The sequence below is a fragment of the Scyliorhinus torazame genome, chromosome 26, assembly GCF_047496885.1.
Source record: "Scyliorhinus torazame isolate Kashiwa2021f chromosome 26, sScyTor2.1, whole genome shotgun sequence".
NCBI classification, from domain to species: domain Eukaryota; kingdom Metazoa; phylum Chordata; class Chondrichthyes; order Carcharhiniformes; family Scyliorhinidae; genus Scyliorhinus; species Scyliorhinus torazame.
Window position 1 is genome coordinate 43312833 of NC_092732.1, and position 20532 is coordinate 43333364.

The 20532-nt window shown below is 53.3% G+C and overlaps 1 protein-coding gene across 1 annotated transcript in view; it reads left to right on the forward strand.

Annotated features, from left to right (window-relative positions):
* Positions 1-20532, forward strand: part of LOC140402898 (uncharacterized) — a 140283-nt gene extending 119751 nt beyond the window's left edge. Inside the window, exon 8 of the mRNA XM_072490526.1 lies at positions 17726-20532. Coding sequence (XP_072346627.1) covers positions 17726-18418 — 693 coding nt within the window. The 3' untranslated portion in view covers positions 18419-20532. The remainder of the gene's footprint in view (positions 1-17725) is intronic.

Consider the following 20532-nt stretch of genomic DNA (forward strand, 5'->3'; position numbering starts at 1 on the left):
CTGTACCTGTCCTGGGAGTGTTTGATGGGGACAGTGTAGAGGGAGCTATACTCTGTATCTAACCCCGTGCTGTACCTGTCCTGGGAGTGTTTGATGGGGACAGTGTAGACGGAGCTTTTCTCTTTATCTAACCCCGTCCTGTACCTGTCCTGGGAGTGTTTGATGGGGACAGTGTAGAGGGAGCTTTACTCTGTATCTAACCCCGTGCTGTACCTGTTCGGGGAGTGTTCGATGGGGACAGTGTAGAGGGAGCTTTACTCTGTATCTAGCCCCGTGCTGTACCTGTCCTGGGAGTGTTTGATGGGGACAGTGTAGAGGGAGTTTTACTCTCTATCTAACCCGATGCTGTACCTGTCCTGGGAGTGTTTGATGGGGACAGTGTAGAGGGAGCTTTACTCTGTATCTAACCCCGTGCTGTACCTGTCCTGGGAGTGTTTGATGGCTTTACTCTGTATCTAACCCCGTGGTGTTCCTGTCCTGGGAGTGTTTGATGTGGACAGTGTAGAGGGAGCTTTACTCTGTATCTAACCCCGTGCTGTACCTGTCCTGGGAGTGTTTGATGTGGACAGTTTAGAGGGAGTTTTACTCTGTATCTAACCCCGTGCTGTCCCTGTCCTGGGAGTGTTTGATGGGTACAGTGTAGAGGGAGCTTTACTCTGTATCTAACCCCATGCTGTACCTGTCCTGGCAATGTTTAATGGGGACAGTGTAGTGGGAGCTTTACTCTGTATCTAACCCTGTGCTGTACCTGTCCTGGGAGTGTTTGATGGGGACAGTGTAGAGGGAGCTTTACTCTGTATCTAACCCCGTGCTGTACCTGTCCTGGGAGTGTTTGATGGGGACAGTGCAGAGGGAGCTTTACTCTGTATCTAACCCCGTGCTGTACCTGTCCTGGGAGTGTTTGATGGCTTTACTCTGTATCTAACCCCGTGGTGTTCCTGTCCTGGGAGTGTTTGATGTGGACAGTGTAGAGGGAGCTTTACTCTGTATCTAACCCCGTGCTGTACCTGTCCTGGGAGTGTTTGATGTGGACAGTTTAGAGGGAGTTTTACTCTGTATCTAACCCCGTGCTGTCCCTGTCCTGGGAGTGTTTGATGGGTACAGTGTAGAGGGAGCTTTACTCTGTATCTAACCCCATGCTGTACCTGTCCTGGCAATGTTTAATGGGGACAGTGTAGTGGGAGCTTTACTCTGTATCTAACCCTGTGCTGTACCTGTCCTGGGAGTGTTTGATGGGGACAGTGCACAGGGAGCTTTCCTCTGTATCTTATCTCGTGCTGTACCTGTCCTGGGAGTGTTTGATGGGGACAGTGTAGATGGAGCTTTACTCTGTATCTAACCCCGTGCTGTACCTGTCCTGGGAGTGTTTGATGGGGACAGTGTAGAGGGAGCTTTACTCTGTATCTAACCCCGTGCTGTACCTGTCCTGGGAGTGTTGGATGGGGACAGTGTAGACGGATCTTTACTCTTTATCTAACCCCGTCCTGTACCTGTCCTGGGAGTGTTTGATGGGGACAGTGTAGAGGGAGCTTTACTCTGTATCTAACCCCGTGCTGTACCTGTCCGGGGAGTGTTCGATGGGGACAGTGTAGAGGGAGCTTTACTCTGTATCTAGCCCCGTGCTGTACCTGTCCTGGGAGTGTTTGATGGGGACAGTGTAGAGGGAGTTTTACTCTCTATCTAACCCGATGCTGTACCTGTCCTGGGAGTGTTTGATGGGGACAGTGTAGAGGGAGCTTTACTCTGTATCTAACCCCGTGCTGTACCTGTCCTGGGAGTGTTTGATGGCTTTACTCTGTATCTAACCCCGTGGTGTTCCTGTCCTGGGAGTGTTTGATGTGGACAGTGTAGAGGGAGCTTTACTCTGTATCTAACCCCGTGCTGTACCTGTCCTGGGAGTGTTTGATGTGGACAGTTTAGAGGGAGTTTTACTCTGTATCTAACCCCGTGCTGTCCCTGTCCTGGGAGTGTTTGATGGGTACAGTGTAGAGGGAGCTTTACTCTGTATCTAACCCCGTGCTGTACCTGTCCTGGCAATGTTTAATGGGGACAGTGTAATGGGAGCTTTACTCTGTATCAAACCCTGTGCTGTACCTGTCCTGGGAGTGTTTGATGGGGACAGTGCAGAGGGAGCTTTACTCTGTATCTAACCCCGTGCTGTACCTGTCCTGGCAATGTTTAATGGGGACAGTGTAATGGGAGCTTTACTCTGTATCGAACCCCGTGCTGTACCTGTCCTGGGAGTGTTTGATGGGGACAGTGCAGAGGGAGCTTTACTCTGTATCTAACCCCGTGCTGTACCTGTCCTGGGAGTGTTTGATGGGGACAGTGCACAGGGAGCTTTCCTCTGTATCTAATCTCGTGCTGTACCTGTCCTGGGAGTGTTTGATGGGGACAGTGAGAGGGAGGTTTACTCTGTATCTAACCCAATGCTGTACCTGTCCTGGGAGTGTTTGATGGGGAAAGTGTAGAGGGAGCTTTACTCTGTATCTAACCCTGTGCTGTACCTGTCCTGGGAGTGTTTGCTGGGGACAGTGTAGGGGGAGCTTTACTCTGTATCTAACCCCCGTGCTGTACCTGCCCTGGGAGTGTTTGATGGGGACAGTGTAGAGGGCGATTTACTCTGTATCTAACCCCGTGCTGTCCCTGACCTTCGAGTGTTTGATGGGGACAGTGTAGCGGGAGCTTTACTCTGTATCGAACCCCGTACTATACCTGTCCTGGGACTGTTTGATAGGGAGAGTGTAGAGGGAGCGTTACTCTGTATCGAACCCCGTGCTGTACCTGTCCTCGGAGTGTTTGATGGGTACAGTGTAGAGGGAGCTTTACTCTGTATCTAACCCCGTGCTGTACCTGTCCTGGCAATGTTTGATGGTGACAGTGTAGTGGGAGCTTTACTCTGTATCTAACCCTGTGCTGTACCTGTCCTGGGAGTGTTTGATGTCGACAGTGTAGAGGGAGCTTTACTCTGTATCTAACCCCGTGCTGTACCTGTCCTGGGAGTGTTTGATGGGGACATTGCAGAGGGAGCTTTACTCTGTATCTAACCCTGTGCTGTACCTGCCCTGGGAGTGTTTGCTGGGGACAGTGTAGAGGGAGCTTTACTCTGTATCTAACCCCCGTACTGTACCTGCCCTGGGAGTGTTTGATGGGGCCAGTGTAGAGGGAGCTTTACTCTGTATCTAACCCCGTGCTGTACCTGTCCTGGGAGTGTTTGATGGAGACAGTGTAGAGGGAGCTTTACTCTGTATCTAACCCGGTGCTGTACCTGTCGTGGGAGTGTTTGATGGGGACAGTGCACAGGGAGCTTTCCTCTGTATCTAATCTCGTGCTGTACCTGTCCTGGGAGTGTTTGATGGGGACAGTGCAGAGGGAGCTTTACTCTGTATCTAACCCAATGCTGTACCTGTCCTGGGAGTGTTTGATGGGGAAAGTGTAGAGGGAGCTTTACTCTGTATCTAACCCTGTGCTGTACCTGTCCTGGGAGTGTTTGATGGGGACAGTGTCGAGGGAGCTTTACTCTGTATCTAACCCCGTGCTGTACCTGCCCTGGGAGTGTTTGATGGGGGACAGTGTAGAGGGAGCTTTACTCTGTATCTAACCCCGTGCTCTACCTGCCCTGGGAGTGTTTGATGGGGACAGTGTAGAGGGAGCTTTACTCTGTATCTAACCCCGTGCTGTACCTGTCCTGGGGGTGTTTGATGGGGACAGTGTAGATGGAGCTTTACTCTGTATCTAACCCCGTGCTGTACCTGTCCTGGGAGTGTTTGATGGGGACAGTGTAGAGGGAGCTATACTCTGTATCTAACCCCGTGCTGTACCTGTCCTGGGAGTGTTTGATGGGGACAGTGTAGACGGAGCTTTTCTCTTTATCTAACCCCGTCCTGTACCTGTCCTGGGAGTGTTTGATGGGGACAGTGTAGAGGGAGCTTTACTCTGTATCTAACCCCGTGCTGTACCTATCCTGGGAGTGTTTGATGTGGACAGTGTAGAGGAAGCTTTACTCTGTATCTAACCCCGTGCTGTACCTGTCCTGGGGGTGTTTGATGGGGACAGTGTAGATGGAGCTTTACTCTGTATCTAACCCCGTGCTGTACCTGTCCTGGGAGTGTTTGATGGGGACAGTGTAGAGGGAGCTATACTCTGTATCTAACCCCGTGCTGTACCTGTCCTGGGAGTGTTTGATGGGGACAGTGTAGACGGAGCTTTTCTCTTTATCTAACCCCGTCCTGTACCTGTCCTGGAAGTGTTTGATGGGGACAGTGTAGAGGGAGCTTTACTCTGTATCTAACCCCGTGCTGTACCTGTTCGGGGAGTGTTCGATGGGGACAGTGTAGAGGGAGCTTTACTCTGTATCTAGCCCCGTGCTGTACCTGTCCTGGGAGTGTTTTTGATGGGGACAGTGTAGAGGGAGTTTTACTCTCTATCTAACCCGATGCTGTACCTGTCCTGGGAGTGTTTGATGGGGACAGTGTAGAGGGAGCTTTACTCTGTATCTAACCCCGTGCTGTACCTGTCCTGGGAGTGTTTGATGGCTTTACTCTGTATCTAACCCCGTGGTGTTCCTGTCCTGGGAGTGTTTGATGTGGACAGTGTAGAGGGAGCTTTACTCTGTATCTAACCCCGTGCTGTACCTGTCCTGGGAGTGTTTGATGTGGACAGTTTAGAGGGAGTTTTACTCTGTATCTAACCCCGTGCTGTCCCTGTCCTGGGAGTGTTTGATGGGTACAGTGTAGAGGGAGCTTTACTCTGTATCTAACCCCGTGCTGTACCTATCCTGGGAGTGTTTGATGTGGACAGTGTAGAGGAAGCTTTACTCTGTATCTAACCCCGTGCTGTACCTGTCCTGGGGGTGTTTGATGGGGACAGTGTAGATGGAGCTTTACTCTGTATCTAACCCCGTGCTGTACCTGTCCTGGGAGTGTTTGATGGGGACAGTGTAGAGGGAGCTATACTCTGTATCTAACCCCGTGCTGTACCTGTCCTGGGAGTGTTTGATGGGGACAGTGTAGACGGAGCTTTTCTCTTTATCTAACCCCGTCCTGTACCTGTCCTGGGAGTGTTTGATGGGGACAGTGTAGAGGGAGCTTTACTCTGTATCTAACCCCGTGCTGTACCTGTTCGGGGAGTGTTCGATGGGGACAGTGTAGAGGGAGCTTTACTCTGTATCTAGCCCCGTGCTGTACCTGTCCTGGGAGTGTTTGATGGGGACAGTGTAGAGGGAGTTTTACTCTCTATCTAACCCGATGCTGTACCTGTCCTGGGAGTGTTTGATGGGGACAGTGTAGAGGGAGATTTACTCTGTATCTAACCCCGTGCTGTACCTGTCCTGGGAGTGTTTGATGGCTTTACTCTGTATCTAACCCCGTGGTGTTCCTGTCCTGGGAGTGTTTGATGTGGACAGTGTAGAGGGAGCTTTACTCTGTATCTAACCCCGTGCTGTACCTGTCCTGGGAGTGTTTGATGTGGACAGTTTAGAGGGAGTTTTACTCTGTATCTAACCCCGTGCTGTCCCTGTCCTGGGAGTGTTTGATGGGTACAGTGTAGAGGGAGCTTTACTCTGTATCTAACCCCGTGCTGTACCTGTCCTGGGAGTGTTTGATGGAGACAGTGTAGTGGGAGCTTTACTCTGTATCTAACCCTGTGCTGTACCTGTCCTGGGAGTGTTTGATGGGGACAGTGTAGAGGGAGCTTTACTCTGTATCTAACCCCGTGCTGTACCTGTCCTGGGAGTGTTTGATGGGGACAGTGCAGAGGGAGCTTTACTCTGTATCTAACCCCGTGCTGTACCTGTCCTGGGAGTGTTTGATGGGGACAGTGCACAGGGAGCTTTCCTCTGTATCTTATCTCGTGCTGTACCTGTCCTGGGAGTGTTTGATGGGGACAGTGAGAGGGAGGTTTACTCTGTATCTAACCCAATGCTGTACCTGTCCTGGGAGTGTTTGATGGGGAAAGTGTAGAGGGAGCTTTACTCTGTATCTAACCCTGTGCTGTACCTGTCCTGGGAGTGTTTGATGGCTTTACTCTGTATCTAACCCCGTGGTGTTCCTGTCCTGGGAGTGTTTGATGTGGACAGTGTAGAGGGAGCTTTACTCTGTATCTAACCCCGTGCTGTACCTGTCCTGGGAGTGTTTGATGTGGACAGTTTAGAGGGAGTTTTACTCTGTATCTAACCCCGTGCTGTCCCTGTCCTGGGAGTGTTTGATGGGTACAGTGTAGCGGGAGCTTTACTCTGTATCTAACCCCGTACTATACCTGTCCTGGGACTGTTTGATAGGGACAGTGTAGAGGGAGCTTTACTCTGTATCGAACCCCGTGCTGTACCTGTCCTCGGAGTGTTTGATGGGTACAGTGTAGAGGGAGCTTTACTCTGTATCTAACACCGTGCTGTACCTGTCCTGGCAATGTTTGATGGTGACAGTGTAGTGGGAGCTTTACTCTGTATCTAACCCTGTGCTGTACCTGTCCTGGGAGTGTTTGATGTGGACAGTGTAGAGGGAGCTTTACTCTGTATCTAACCCCGTGCTGTACCTGTCCTGGGAGTGTTTGATGGGGACATTGCAGAGGGAGCTTTACTCTGTATCTAACCCTGTGCTATACCTGTCCTGGGAGTGTTTGATGTGGACAGTGTAAAGGGAGCTTTACTCTGTATCTAACCCTGTGCTGTACCTGCCCTGGGAGTGTTTGCTGGGGACAGTGTAGGGGGAGCTTTACTCTGTATCTAACCCCCGTACTGTACCTGCCCTGGGAGTGTTTGATGGGATAGTGTAGAGGGAGCTTTACTGTGTATCTAACCCCGTGCTGTACCTGTCCTGGGAGTGTTTGATGGAGACAGTGTAGAGGGAGCTTTACTCTGTATCTAACTCGGTGCTGTACCTGTCGTGGGAGTGTTTGATGGGGACAGTGCACAGGGAGCTTTCCTCTGTATCTAATCTCGTGCTGTACCTGTCCTGGGAGTGTTTGATGGGGACAGTGCAGAGGGAGCTTTACTCTGTATCTAACCCAATGCTGTACCTGTCCTAGGAGTGTTTGATGGGGAAAGTGTAGAGGGAGCTTTACTCTGTATCTAACCCTGTGCTGTACCTGTCCTGGGAGTGTTTGATGGGGACAGTGTAGAGGGAGCTTTACTCTGTATCTAACCCCGTGCTGTACCTGCCCTGGGAGTGTTTGATGGGGGACAGTGTAGAGGGAGCTTTACTCTGTATCTAACCCCGTGCTCTACCTGCCCTGGGAGTGTTTGATGGGGACAGTGTAGAGGGAGATTTACTCTGTATCTAACCCCGTGCTGTACCTGTCCTGGGAGTGTTTGATGGGGACAGTGTAGAGGGAGCTTTACTCTGTATCTAACCCCGTGCTGTACATGTCCTGGGAGTGTTTGATGGGGACAATGTAGAGGGAGCTTTACTCTGTATCTAACCCCGTGCTGTACCTGTCCTGGGAGTGTTTGATGGGGACAGTGTAGAGGGAGCTTTACTCTGTATCTAACCTTGTGCTGTACCTGTCCTGGGAATGTTTGATGGGGACAGTGTAGAGGGAGCTTTATCTGTGTCTAACCCCGTACTATACCTGTCCTGGGAGTGTTTGATGGGGACAGTGTAGAGGGAGCTTTACCCTGTATCTAACCCCATGCTGTACCTGTCCTGGGAGTGTTTGATGGGGACAGTGTAGAGGGAGCTTTACTCTGTATCTAACCCCGTGCTGTACCTGTCCTGGGAGTGTTTGATGGGGACAGTGTCGAGGGAGCTTTACTCTGTATCTAACCCCGTGCTGTACCTGTCCTGGGAGTGTTTGATGTGGACAGTGTAGCGGGAGCTTTACTCTGTGTCTAACCCCGTACTATACCTGTCCTGGGAGTGTTTGATGGGGACAGTGTAGAGGGAGCTTTACACTGTACCTAACCCTGTGCGGTACCTGCCCTGGGAGTGTTTGATGGGGACAGTGTAGAGGGAGCTTTACTCTGTATCTAACCCCATGCTGTACCTCTCCTGGGAGTGTTTGATGGGGACAGTGTAGAGGGAGCTTTACTCTGTGTCTAACCCCGTGCTGTACCTGTCCTGGGAGTGTTTGATGGGGACAGTGTAGAGGGAGCTTTACTCTGTGTCTAACCCCGTGCTGTACCTGTCCTGGGCGTGTTTGATGGGGACAGTGTAGAGGGAGCTTTACTCTGTATCTAACCCCGTGCTGTACCTGTCCTGGGAGTGTTTGATGGGGGCAGTGTAGAGGGAGCTTTACTCTGTATCTAACCCCGTGCTGTACCTGTCCTGCGAGTGTTTGATGGGTACAGTGTCGAGGGAGCTTTACTCTGTATCTAACACCATGCTGTACCTGTCCTGGGCTTGTTTGATGGGGACAGTGTAGAGGGAGCTTTACTCTGTGTCTAACCCCATGCTGTATCTGTCCTGGGAGTGTTTGATGGGGACAGTGTAGAGGGAGCTTTACCCTGTATCTAACCCCATGCTGTACCTGTCCTGGGAGTGTTTGATGGGGACAGTGTAGAGGGAGCTTTACTCTGTATCTAACCCCGTGCTGTACCTGTCCTGGGAGTGTTTGATGGGGACAGTGTAGAGGGAGCTTTACTCTGTATCTAACCCCGTGCTGTACCTGTCCTGGGCGTGTTTGATGGGGACGGTGCAGAGGGAGCTTTACTCTGTATCTAACCCCGTGCTGTACCTGTCCTGGGAGTGTTTGATGGGGACGGTGCAGAGGGAGCTTTACTCTGTATCTAACCCCGTGCTGTACCTGTCCTGGGCGTGTTTGATGGGGACGGTGCAGAGGGAGCTTTACTCTGTATCTAACCCCATGCTGTACCTGTCCTGGGAGTGTTTGATGGGGACAGTGTAGCGGGAGCTTTACTCTGTATCTAACCCCGTGCTGTACCTGTCCTGGGAGTGTTTGATGGGGACAGTGTAGAGGGAGCTTTACTCTGTATCTAACCCCGTGCTGTACCTGTCCTGGGAGTGTTTGATGGGGACAGTGTAGAGGGAGCTTTACTCTGTATCTAACCCCGTGCTGTACCTGTCCTGGGAGTGTTTGATGGGGACAGTGTAGAGGGAGCTTTACTCTGTATCTAACCCTGTGCTGTACCTGTCCTGGGAATGTTTGATGGGGACAGTGTAGAGGGAGCTTTAGCTGTGTCTAACCCCGTACTATACCTGTCCTGGGAGTGTTTGAAGGGGACAGTGTAGAGGGAGCTTTACCCTGTATCTAACCCCATGCTGTACCTGTCCTGGGAGTGTTTGATGGGGACAGTGTAGAGGGAGCTTTACTCTGTATCTAACCCCGTGCTGTACCTGTCCTGGGAGTGTTTGATGGGGACAGTGTCGAGGGAGCTTTACTCTGTATCTAACCCCGTGCTGTACCTGTCCTGTGAGTGTTTGATGTGGACAGTGTAGCGGGAGCTTTACTCTGCGTCTAACCCCGTGCAGTACCTGTCCTGGGAGTGTTTGATGGGGACAGTGTAGAGGGAGCTTTACTCTGTGTCTAACCCCGTGCTGTACCTGTCCTGGGAGTTTTCGATGGGGACAGTGTAGAGGGAGCTTTACTCTGTATCTAACCCCGTGCTGTACCTGTCCTGGGAGTGTTTGATGGGGACAGTGTAGAGGGAGCTTTACTCTGTATCTAACCCCGTGCTGTACCTGTCCCGGGAGTGTTTGATGGGGACAGTGTAGAGGGAGCTTTACTCTGTATCTCACCCTGTGCTGTACCTGTCCTGGGAGTGTTTGATGGGGACAGTGTTGAGTGAGCTTTACTCTGTATCTAACCCCGTGCTGTACCTGTCCTGGGAATGTTTGATGGGGACAGTGTAGAGGGAGCTTTACTCTGTACCTAACCCCGTGCTGTACCTGTCCTGGGAGTGTTTGATGGGGACAGTGTAAAGGGAGCTTTACCTGTATCTAGACCCCGTGCTGTACCTGTCCTGGGAGTGTTTGATGGGGACAGTGTAGAGGGAGCTTTACTCTGTATCTAACCCCGTGCTGTACGTGTCCTGGGAGTGTTTGATGGGGACAGTGTAGAGGGAGCTTTACTCTGTATCTAACCCCGTGCTGTACCTGTCCTGGGCGTGTTTGATGGGGACAGTGTAGAGGGAGCTTTACTCTGTATCTAACCCCGTGCTGTACCTGTCCTGGGCGTGTTTGATGGGGACAGTGTAGAGGGAGCTTTACTCTGTATCTAACCCCGTGCTGTACGTGTCCTGGGAGTGTTTGATCGGGACCGTGTCGAGGGAGATCAGTCCACCGGTATGTGTGAGTTGATGGTGTGTGAAGAGGGTGGGTCTTTGTGTGTGGAGGCAGTTCCGTCGCTGTGAACGGGTGAGGTGTCTGTGGGGTAAGGGGGAGGTTCATTCCTCTCTGAGAGTGTTAGGTAGGGTGCCGGGAGGGTGTGATTGACGGGGTCCGTGCAGGTCCGTGCGCGTCTGTGTGCCGGTTATAGACATGCCTCCCACCCCTGCCCTGTGTTTGATTGCAGGTCACTGTCGATGAGGAGAGCTTTCTGGCCCATCCGACCCGAGACCGGGTGAAGATACAGCACTCCCGCCGTCCTCCCACGCGCGGCCACCTGATGGCAGTGGTGAGTGGGCACGCACTTCCTCAGCTTCACCACGCCAAGTCCTGGGCCCCGTGGTGTCTTGGGGCGGGGTCACAGAAACCTTGGCGGGGCGACGTCGGGCTGTAGTTAGGACAATGTTGGAGGCCACCCCTTTGCCTGCAGAGCCATCCGACTTCGATCGAAAGAGGTTGGTTACCCCAACAGCTTTGCCTCCCGATTCAGGGAGATAAGTCGGAATTCCAGTGAGCAATGTTGCCTCTAAGCTACAATGGCTGAATAACAACTCGAAAGATCCCACGCAGGACGTGCACAAGTCTGTAGTTACTGTGCGTGCCGGACTGCAGAGAAATGTACAGGTGTCACACTTCTAAACAGGGATCCTACAGCAAGATCTGGACAGGTTGGGCGAGTGGGCAAACCAATGGCAGATGCAGTATAATTTGGATAAGTGTGAGGTTATTCACTTTGGAAGCAAAAACAGGAAGGAGATTACTCCCTGAATGGTTGTAAATTGGGAGAGGGGAGTGTGAGCGGGACCTGGGTGTCCTTGTGCACCATTCGCTGAAGGTAAGCTGCAGGTGCAGCAGGCGGTAAAGAAGGCTAATGGTATGTTGGCCTCCATTGCGAGAGGATTCGAGTATAGAAGCAGGGATGTGTTGCTGCAATTGTACAGGGTCTTGGTGAGGCCACACCTGGAGTATTGTGGGCAGTTTTGGTCTCCTTCTCTGAGGAAGGATGTTCTTGCTCTCGAGGGAGAGCAGCGAAGGTTTACCAGACTGATTCCAGGGATGGCGAGACTGTCATACGAGGAGAGATTGACTAGGTTGGGATTGTTCTCGCTGGAGTTCAGAAGAATGAGGGGGGATCTCATAGAGACTTATAAAAGTCTAACAGGACTAGACAGGGTACATGCAGGGAAGGTGTTACCAATGATGGGTGTGTCCAGAACCAGGGGTCACAGTCTGAGGATTCTGGGTAAACCATTTCGGACAGAGATAAGGAGACATTTCTTCACCCAGAGAGCGGTGAGCCTGTGGAATTCATTACCACAGGAAGTAGTTGATGCTAAAACTTTGAATATATTCAAGAGGCGGCTGGATATAGCACTTGGGGAGAATGGGATCGAAGGCTATGGGGAGAAAGCAGGATTAGGCTATTGAGTTGGATGATCAGCCATGATGGTGATGAATGGCGGAGCAGCTCGAAGGGCCAAAAGGCCTCCTCCTGCTCCGATCGTCTCTGTATCTATGTGTCTACGTATAACAATCTGCCCACACGCTCCCAAAAGAAATTGGAGGTGCAACGGTCCGTCACAGCTGGAGCAGAGCCCGCCGCACAGCTGGAGCAGAGCCCCGCCGCACAGCTGGAGCAGAGCCCCGCCGCACAGCTGGAGCAGAGCCCGCCGCACAGCTGGAGCAGAGCCCGCCGCACAGCTGGAGCAGAGCCCGCCGCACAGCTGGAGCAGAGCCCACCGCACAGCTGGAGCAGAGCCCCGCCGCACAGCTGGAGCAGAGCCCCGCCGCACAGCTGGAGCAGAGCCCCGCCGCACAGCTGGAGCAGAGCCCCGCCGCACAGCTGGAGCAGAGCCCCGCCGCACAGCTGGAGCAGAGCCCCGCCGCACAGCTGGAGCAGAGCCCGCCGCACAGCTGGAGCAGAGCCCTGCCGCACAGCTGGAGCAGAGCCCGCCGCACAGCTGGAGCAGAGCCCGCCGCACAGCTGGAGCAGAGCCCCGCCGCACAGCTGGAGCAGAGCCCGCCGCACAGCTGGAGCAGAGCCCCGCCGCACATCTGGAGCAGAGCCCACCGCACAGCTGGAGCAGAGCCCAGCCGCACAGCTGGAGCAGAGCCCGCCGCACAGCTGGAGCAGAGCCCACTGCACAGCTGGAGCAGAGCCCCGCCGCACAGCTGGAGCAGAGCCCCGCCGCACAGCTGGAGCAGAGCCCCGCCGCACAGCTGGAGCAGAGCCCCGCCGCACAGCTGGAGCAGAGCCCGCCGCACAGCTGGAGCAGAGCCCCGCCGCACAGCTGGAGCAGAGCCCCGCCGCACAGCTGGAGCAGAGCCCCGCCGCACAGCTGGAGCAGAGCCCCGCCGCACAGCTGGAGCAGAGCCCGCCGCACAGCTGGAGCAGAGCCCGCCGCACAGCTGGGCCTGATGTGAATTTAATCTCAGTTGCGGACAAAGTTGGTTCCACGCGTTCGTTCAGCTCGGCCCTGGGGCAGCTGCGGCTCCATTGGTGGCATCAGCTCCTGGCTTACAGCCTGCACGATCCTGGGGACAGACTGGGATTAGCCGGGATGGGCAAGGGGACCACAGGGACATTTGGGAGCTGCGCTGGGATCGTTGACAGAGGCGCTGAACCGCAACCCGGCCGGATGGCCAATATGTGGGGCCACTGCAATTCGCCTCGGGGGGAGGGTGGGGAGGGGGGGCGCCCCCTGACAGGGTGGGGGTGGGGGGGGGGGGGGCGCCCCCTGACAGGGTGGGGGTGGGGGGGGGGGGGCGCCCCCTGACAGGGTGGGGGTGGGGGGGGGCGCCCCCTGACAGGGTGGGGGTGGGGGGGAGGGCGCCCCCTGACAGGGTGGGGGGGGGGGGCGCCCCCTGACAGGGTGGGGGTGGGGGGGGGGCGCCCCCTGACAGGGTGGGGGTGGGGGGGGCGCCCCCTGACAGGGTGGGGGTGGGGGGGGCGCCCCCTGACAGGGTGGGGGTTTGTCCGGCCACAGGTCCTGCGCCCAGTGAGTCATCTAGTGGAACAGGTCCGAAAATGGGAGCAGGCTGATAGCAGGATGGTGGAGTCGGGCCGAGTGGCCTGCTTCTGTTTCGCAATTTGTTCTTTTTTAATACTTTTTAAAATCAATTTAAACTAATCCGATTCAGTTTTTTTCCCAATGAAGGGGCGATTTAGCGCGGCCAATCCACCTCCCCTGCACGTCTTTGGGTTGTGGGGGCGAAACCCACGCAGACACGGGGAGAATGTGCAAACTCCACACGGGACCCAGGACCAGGATGGAACCTGGGACCTCGGCACCGTGAGGCAGAAGTGCTAACCACTGCGCCACCCTGCTGCCCTCGTTCTCCCCCGTGTCTGCGTGGGGTTTCCTCCGGGTGCTCCGGTTTCCTCCCACAAGTCCCGAAAGACGTGATGTTAGGTGAGTTGGACATTCTGAATTCTCCCTCTGTGTCCCCGAACAGGCGCCGGAATGTGGCGACTAGGGGCTTTTCACAGTAACGTCATTGTGGGTGTAACGTAAGCCTGTGCTGTTGGGGGTGGAGGGATTAGATTGGGTTGCAACACCCTTGCCGTTAAATAACCTGGAAATATTCGTTATCTGAGTGGTAAAGTTGAGGTGGATGGGATAGGTACAGCCCAGCAGGAATTGGAGGTTCATAGAATTTACAGTGCAGAAGGAGGCCATTCGGCCCATCGAGTCTGCACCGGCCCTACTTAAGCCCACTCCCCCCACCCTAACCCAGTAACCCCACCTTTTGGACACTAAGGGCAATTTACCGTGGCCGCTCCACCCAACCTGAACATCATGGGGTACGGGCCTCTGGCACGGAGTCTGTCCCTGTTGCTCAGAAGGGAAGGGGGGGGAGAGGAGCAGAGCATTAGTAATTGGGGACTCGATAGTCAGGGGCACAGATAGTAGATTTTGTGGGAGCGTGAGAGACCCACGTTTGGTATGTTGCCTCCCAGGTGCAAGGGTACGTGATGTCTCGGATCGTGTTTTCCGGGTCCTTAGGGGGGAGGGGGAGCAGCCCCAAGTCGTGGCCCACATTGGCACTAACGACATAGGTAGGAAAGGGGACAAGGATGTCAGGCAGGCTTTCAGGGAGCTAGGATGGAAGCTCAGAACTAGAACAAACAGAGTTGTTATCTCTGGGTTGTTGCCCGTGCCACGTGATAGTGAGATGAGGAATAGGGAGAGAGAGCAATTAAACACGTGGCTACAGTGATGGTGCAGGCGGGAGGGATTCAGATTTCTGGATAACTGGGGCTCTTTCTGGGGAAGGTGGGACCTCTACAGACAGGATGGTCTACATCTGAACCTGAGGGGCACAAATATCCTGGGGGGGAGATTTGTTAGTGCTCTTTGGGGGGGTTTAAACTAATGCAGCAGGGGCATGGGAACCTGGATTGTAGTTTTAGGGTAAGGGAGAATGAGAGTATAGAGGTCAGGAGCACAGATTTGATGTCGCAGGAGGGGGCCAGTGTTCAGGTAGGTGGTTTGAAGTGTGTCTACTTCAATGCCAGGAGTATACTAAATAAGGTAGGGGAACTGGCAGCATGGGTTGGTACCTGGGACTTCGATGTTGTGGCCATTTCGGAGACATGGATAGAGCAGGGACAGGAATGGATGTTGCAGGTTCCGGGGTTTAGGTGTTTTAGTAAGCTCAGAGAAGGAGGCAAAAGAGGGGGAGGTGTGGCGCTGCTAGTCAAGAGCAGTATTACGGTGGCGGAGAGGATGCTAGATGGGGACTCATCTTCCGAGGTAGTATGGGCTGAGGTTAGAAACAGGAAAGGAGAGGTCACCCTGTTGGGAGTTTTCTATAGGCCTCCAAATAGTTCTAGGGATGTAGAGGAAAGGATGGCGAGGATGATCCTGGATAAGAGCGAAAGTAACAGGGTAGTTATTATGGGAGACTTTAACTTTCCAAATATTGACTGGAAAAGATATAGTTCGAGTACATTAGATGGGTCGTTTTTTGTACAGTGTGTGCAGGAGGGTTTCCTGACACAATATGTTGACAGGCCAACAAGAGGCGAGGCCACGTTGGATTTGGTTTTGGGTAATGAACCAGGCCAGGTGTTGGATTTGGAGGTAGGAGAGCACTTTGGGGACAGTGACCACAATTCGGTGACGTTTACGTTAATGATGGAAAGGGATAAGTATACACCGCAGGGCAAGAGTTATAGCTGGGGGAAGGGCAATTATGATGCCATTAGACGTGACTTGGGGGGGATAAGGTGGAGAAGTAGGCTGCAAGTGTTGGGCACACTGGATAAGTGGAGCTTGTTCAAGGATCAGCTACTGAGTGTTCTTGATAAGTATGTACCGGTCAGGCAGGGAGGAAGGCGTCGAGCGAGGGAACCGTGGTTTACCAAAGAAGTGGAATCTCTTGTTAAGAGGAAGAAGGAGGCCTATGTGAAGATGAGGTGTGAAGTTTCAGTTGGGGCGATGGATAGTTACAAGGTAGCAAGGAAGGATCTAAAGAGAGAGCTAAGACAAGCAAGGAGAGGACATGAGAAGTATTTGGCAGGTAGGATCAAGGAAAACCCAAAAACTTTCTATAGGTATGTCAGGAATAAGCGAATGACTAGGGAAAGAGTAGGACCAGTCAAGGACAGGGATGGGAAATTGTGTGTGGAGTCTGAAGAGATAGGCGAGATACTAAATGAATATTTTTCGTCAGTATTCACTCAGGAAAAAGATAATGTTGTGGAGGAGAATGCTGAGACCCAGGCTATTAGAATAGATGGCATTGAGGTACGTAGGGAAGAGGTGTTGGCAATTCTGGACAGGCTGAAAATAGATAAGTCCCCGGGGCCTGATGGGATTTATCCTAGGATTCTCTGGGAGGCCAGGGAAGAGATTGCTGGACCTTTGGCTTTGATTTTTATGTCATCATTGGCTACAGGAATAGTGCCAGAGGACTGGAGGATAGCAAATGTGGTCCCTTTGTTCAAAAAGGGGAGCAGAGACAACCCCGGCAACTATAGACCGGTGAGCCTCACGTCTGTAGTGGGTAAAGTCTTGGAGGGGATTTTAAGAGACAAGATTTATAATCGTCTAGATAGGAATAATATGATCAGGGATAGTCAGCATGGCTTTGTGAAGGGTAGGTCATGCCTCACAAACCTTATCGAGTTCTTTGAGAAGGTGACTGAACAGGTAGACGAGGGTAGAGCAGTTGATGTGGTGTATATGGATTTCAGCAAAGCGTTTGATAAGGTTCCCCACGGTAGGCTATTGCAGAAAATACGGAGGCTGGGGATTGAGGGTGATTTCGAGATGTGGATCAGAAATTGGCTAGCTGAAAGAAGACAGAGGGTGGTGGTTGATGGGAAATGTTCAGAATGGAGTTCAGTTACAAGTGGCGTACCACAAGGATCTGTTCTGGGGCCGTTGCTGTTTGTCATTTTTATCAATGACCTAGAGGAAGGCGCAGAAGGGTGGGTGAGTAAATTTGCAGACGATACTAAAGTCGGTGGTGTTGTCGATAGTGTGGAAGGATGTAGCAGGTTACAGAGGGACATAGATAAGCTGCAGAGCTGGGCTGAGAGGTGGCAAATGGAGTTTAATGTAGAGAAGTGTGAGGTGATTCACTTTGGAAGGAATAACAGGAATGCGGAATATTTGGCTAATGGTAAAGTTCTTGGAAGTGTGGATGAGCAGAGGGATCTAGGTGTCCATGTACATAGATCCCTGAAAGTTGCCACCCAGGTTGATAGGGTTGTGAAGAAGGCCTATGGAGTGTTGGCCTTTATTGGTAGAGGGATTGAGTTCCGGAGTCGGGAGGTCATGTTGCAGCTGTACAGAACTCTGGTACGGCCGCATTTGGAGTATTGCGTACAGTTCTGGTCACCGCATTATAGGAAGGACGTGGAGGCTTTGGAGCGGGTGCAGAGGAGATTTACCAGGATGTTGCCTGGCATGGAGGGAAAATCTTATGAGGAAAGGCTGATGGACTTGAGGTTGTTTTCGTTGGAGAGAAGAAGGTTAAGAGGAGACTTAATAGAGGCATACAAAATGATCAGGGGGTTGGATAGGGTGGACAGTGAGAGCCTTCTCCCGCGGATGGATATGGCTGGCACGAGGGGACATAACTTTAAACTGAGGGGTAATAGATGTAGGACAGAGGTCAGAGGTAGGTTCTTTACGCAAAGAGTAGTGAGGCCGTGGAATGCCCTACCTGCTACAGTAGTGAACTCGCCAACATTGAGGGCATTTAAAAGTTTATTGGATAAACATATGGATGATAATGGCATAGTGTAGGTTGGATGGCTTTTGTTTCGGTGCAAGATCGTGGGCCGAAGGGCCTGTCCTGCGCTGTATCGTTCTATGTTCTATGTTCTATGTTCTATCAAGAAGCAGCCCCTTGGCAGCTCAAGGGTTAGGGAGAATATTATTTCAAACAGTAGGGCGTGTATGACCTGATGTGTTTGTGTCTGCCCACAGGCCTCTACCTCCATGCCCGATGGCATGCTGACCCTCGACCTGATCCAGGAGGAGGACGCAGCCCTGGACCATCATGGGACTTGTGCAGAAGTTGCCGGCGGACATCCCAAACCAAACTATGAAAGCTCCCCCCAAACGGCGGGGGCGGGAGAGACGGTGACAGAGAAGGAGCGGCCCTCCCAGAACGGCAGCCTTCCGAAGAGGAGGGATGGCCGCCAGAGGGAATCAGGCACCTCGCTAGACCGGGAGCGATCCTCCTCGCCGCCAGTCCCAAAGAAACTACCCTTTGCCGAGCTCAACAAGTGCGCGTCGGAGGAGATCCTGTCCCGGGCGGGGTCGGCGCACAGCTCCGCGCTGCGGAAAGGCTCGGAAAGCCCGTCGCGCAGCGCGGAGCGGGAGCGGCTGGGGCAGGTGAAGGAACTCGTTGCACTGAAACTGGAGCGGACGCGGCAGCTGCTGCTGGAGCCTGCAGGCCCTGTGGGCCGGAAGGGGCAGAGCAGAGACACGCCGGGGAAACCGGAGCACCAGGCGGAGCGGCTCCTCACCGAGGCCCTGACCAACTGGAACCAAGCCAAGCAGGTTCTCGCGGAGGTCGAGGAACTGAGGGACCTGTGCCAGCGGCCAGCCGGACGGCGCATTGAGCCCGCCCTCATATCCTGCAGCCAGCCTCCGTGCAGGAGGAGCCTGATGTGAAATCGGCAGGCCCAGAACATTCTTTGTGCCTGGGCGACGTCCCCTCTTGTCCCTGCCGGGGGGCGGGTGCCTGGCCCGGAGGAGCTACCAGTCCACCTCACCCCGCTGAGCCTGGTTTGGGGCCGTGGTTCTCTGTGGCTGCGTGACGGGACCCTGCGTGTTTCAATGCCGTGCCTGTGTTACAAACTGGACTTAGCTGCATAACACTGTTTATTTTGGGATGGGGGTGGAGGGAGCCTGTTAACAGCAACTGAACCTCAAAACTTCCCCCCCCCCCACAAGTATAAAGCCTCCTTTAAGCCTTATTTGTGTCAGTATTTCCCCCGCCCCAGCATCAGGGTCGTCTAATATTAAAGCAAAATAGCCTTGGGTGCTGGAAATGTGAAAATAGAAGGTGCTGGAAATATTCACAGGTCCGACAGCATCTTTGCAGAGGGCCGCAAAGGTCCGAGGTCCTCGGTGTTCCGTTGAAAGGTTACGACCCCAAGGCGTTAACCCTATCTGCGGGCGGCACGGCGGTTAGCACTGTTGCTTCACAGCGCCAGGGTCCCGGGTTCGATTCCCGGCTTGGGTCACTGTCTGTGCGGAGTCTGCCCGTTCTCCCCCGTGTCTGCGTGGGTTCCCTCCGGGTGCTCCGGTTTCCTCCCACAAGTCCCGAAAGACGTGCTGTTAGGTGAATTGGACATTCTGAATTCTCCCTCTGTGTACCCGAACAGGCGCCGGGATGTGACGACTAGGGGCTTTTCACAGTAACTGCATTGCAGTGTTAATGTGAGCCGACTTGTGACAATAAAGATTATTATTAATATTCCTCTTCCTCCACAGTTACTGAGGGATCTGCTGGGCATTTCCAGGGTTTTGTTGTTATTTATGGATCGTCTATCACCTCCAGGCTTCCATAAAGTCTATGAAGGAACTGTCTGGAAAGGCGTTAAAAATCTCTAAATGGTCCCCGAAATGGGGAGTTAGCCTTGAAGATTTTCGACTTGTTTTGACTGACGGTCGGCAAAGCCTCAGAGCTGTAGTGGAGGCCGTGTCTGCCCACTCCACACGTTCCCTGTCCTCCACTCCAACCATCCACTTTTCACACGTGATCCCGCTCCGTCCATCCTCTCGGGATCACCTCCCCCCCCCCCCCCCCCCCCCCCTCCATTCCTCGCCATCCCACCTACCCGTCCTTCACTGCGACCCTGGCCCCTGAATTTGGTCTGTGGATAGTCCGCCTGCAGGTCGAATACCGCCGCTCTGTCTCCTCGCCACGTTGGAGGAGGGCTGGGCCTGAGAGTCAACCAAGTTACAAGGGGGCGGCACGGGGGGGGGGGGGGGGGCGCAGTGGGTTAGCCCTGCTGCCTCACGGCGCCGAGGTCCCGGGTTCGATCCCGGGTCACTGTCCCGTGTGGAGTTTGCACATTCTCCCCGTGTCTGCGTGGGTCTCGCCCCCACAACCCAAAGACGTGCAGGGCGAGTGGATTGGCCGCGCTAGATTGCCCCTTCATTGGGAAAAATGAATTGGCTACTCTAAATTTATTTTTTTTAAGTTTCAATGAATTTCTGGGCGTACAAAATCACCGGGGGGAGGGTTGGAGAACTAGCGATATTCCGAGCTTTGTAAAGGGGTGGCCAAGGAATTGACGGACTGCGCGGCGACGCAAAGTGTGACTCCCCGTCCTCCTTGGAGGAGCCTACATCCATCAAATCAAGCACTCATGTGTCAGTTCCTCAGTGTCGGCGTTTGTGTAGTCTGAATGTTTTATCTGAAGCTTCTAACCCGCTCAGTGTTCTTAAGGTGCTATTGAGACCTGTTACTGTCCTAATGTTTATTCGAGCACAGCCTTGCATTAGCCTGGAGGGACAGATTGGCAGCTCAGTCACATCGCAACCTCCCCTGCCAGCTGATTTCCTTTGGCCCACTGGACAGTTTAGAGAAAATCAAATGTAAAATCGGCCCAGGGAGGAGCGACGGACCAATAATGTTTTATTTTTCCACGATTAGCCTCCACCTCGCTCCTTCCCTCAGCACAGACGCTCCCTCATCCACATTTATTTCCTTTGAATTTATTTGTTTTTGAAGCTGTGATTTTAATACAATTAAATTAAAAATGAGTACGAATTAA